The following is an 824-nucleotide window of genomic DNA, read 5'->3' as shown; positions in this document are numbered from 1 at the left end:
TTCTGCCGCTGCCACTCTCGACCTACAGTCTCCCCTGCTCCACCGGTTTTTTCGTTGCCGCGATATTCTTCCCCCAGCGTCCGCCCCGGGGGACCGTACGCACGTCCAAATTTTGAACGAAGAATATAAAAAAATCTTTCAAAATTTGTTGTCTTCATGCGGCGACGACTTTTCCACCGCTCGTTTGTTGGCCATGTCCAGCGTTGCCAGCTGTGGGTGGTTGAGATCGTGGCCTAACACCTCTGTGGGCACCAGGCTTGACGACGAGTCTGTAAGATTTGCCATTGGCTTCAGACTTGGCCTGGTCATTCAAAATAAATACACGTGCCGATGTGGCGCTGAGGCGGACGAGTTTGGGCACCACGGTTTGGTTTGTCGCCTGGGCGGGGGCCGTCAACTACGTCACTCAGCGCTAAACGATTACATTTGTCGGCTCTTCTCCAAGGCTTCAATCCCGGTTCTCAAGGAACCATCCGGCATTTCTGCGCATGATGGTAGGCGACCGGACGGATGCACGCTAATACCTTGGAGAGCCGGCAGATGTTTGGCGTGGGATGTTACGGTCCCTGGCACCCTCGCCGAACGATACGTAAACCTGACAAGTAAAGAATGCGGTTTGGCCGCGGCCAGGGCAGCGGACGAGAAAATGAAAAAATATGGGAATGCCCTCCCCTCGATGGAATTCTTGCCAATATGCATCGAGGTTCTCGGCCCGATGGACCCCAACACCCTTAAATTTCTTAAGGAAATAGGCAAAAGGATCAGTGTCAGATCAGGTGACAGCAGGGAACTGTTTTTTGCAACCAACCACATTTCGTGCTTGT

At 53.0% G+C, this 824-nt stretch overlaps 1 protein-coding gene across 1 annotated transcript; it reads right to left on the bottom strand.

Annotated features, from left to right (window-relative positions):
- Positions 1-420: 420 nt before the first annotated feature.
- HELRODRAFT_184456 (hypothetical protein) lies at positions 421-813 on the bottom strand (the record flags this gene model as incomplete). The annotated part of the gene is made up of 1 exon (XM_009028051.1): positions 421-813. One exon carries the CDS (start codon positions 811-813, stop codon positions 421-423), a length of 393 nt encoding a protein of 130 aa, XP_009026299.1.
- Positions 814-824: the final 11 nt, after the last annotated feature.

This window comes from Helobdella robusta (assembly GCF_000326865.2).
Source record: "Helobdella robusta unplaced genomic scaffold HELROscaffold_527, whole genome shotgun sequence".
Taxonomy (NCBI): domain Eukaryota; kingdom Metazoa; phylum Annelida; class Clitellata; order Rhynchobdellida; family Glossiphoniidae; genus Helobdella; species Helobdella robusta.
Note: the sequence above shows the minus strand (reverse complement) of the source record. Positions and strands in the feature narration are given on the sequence as shown.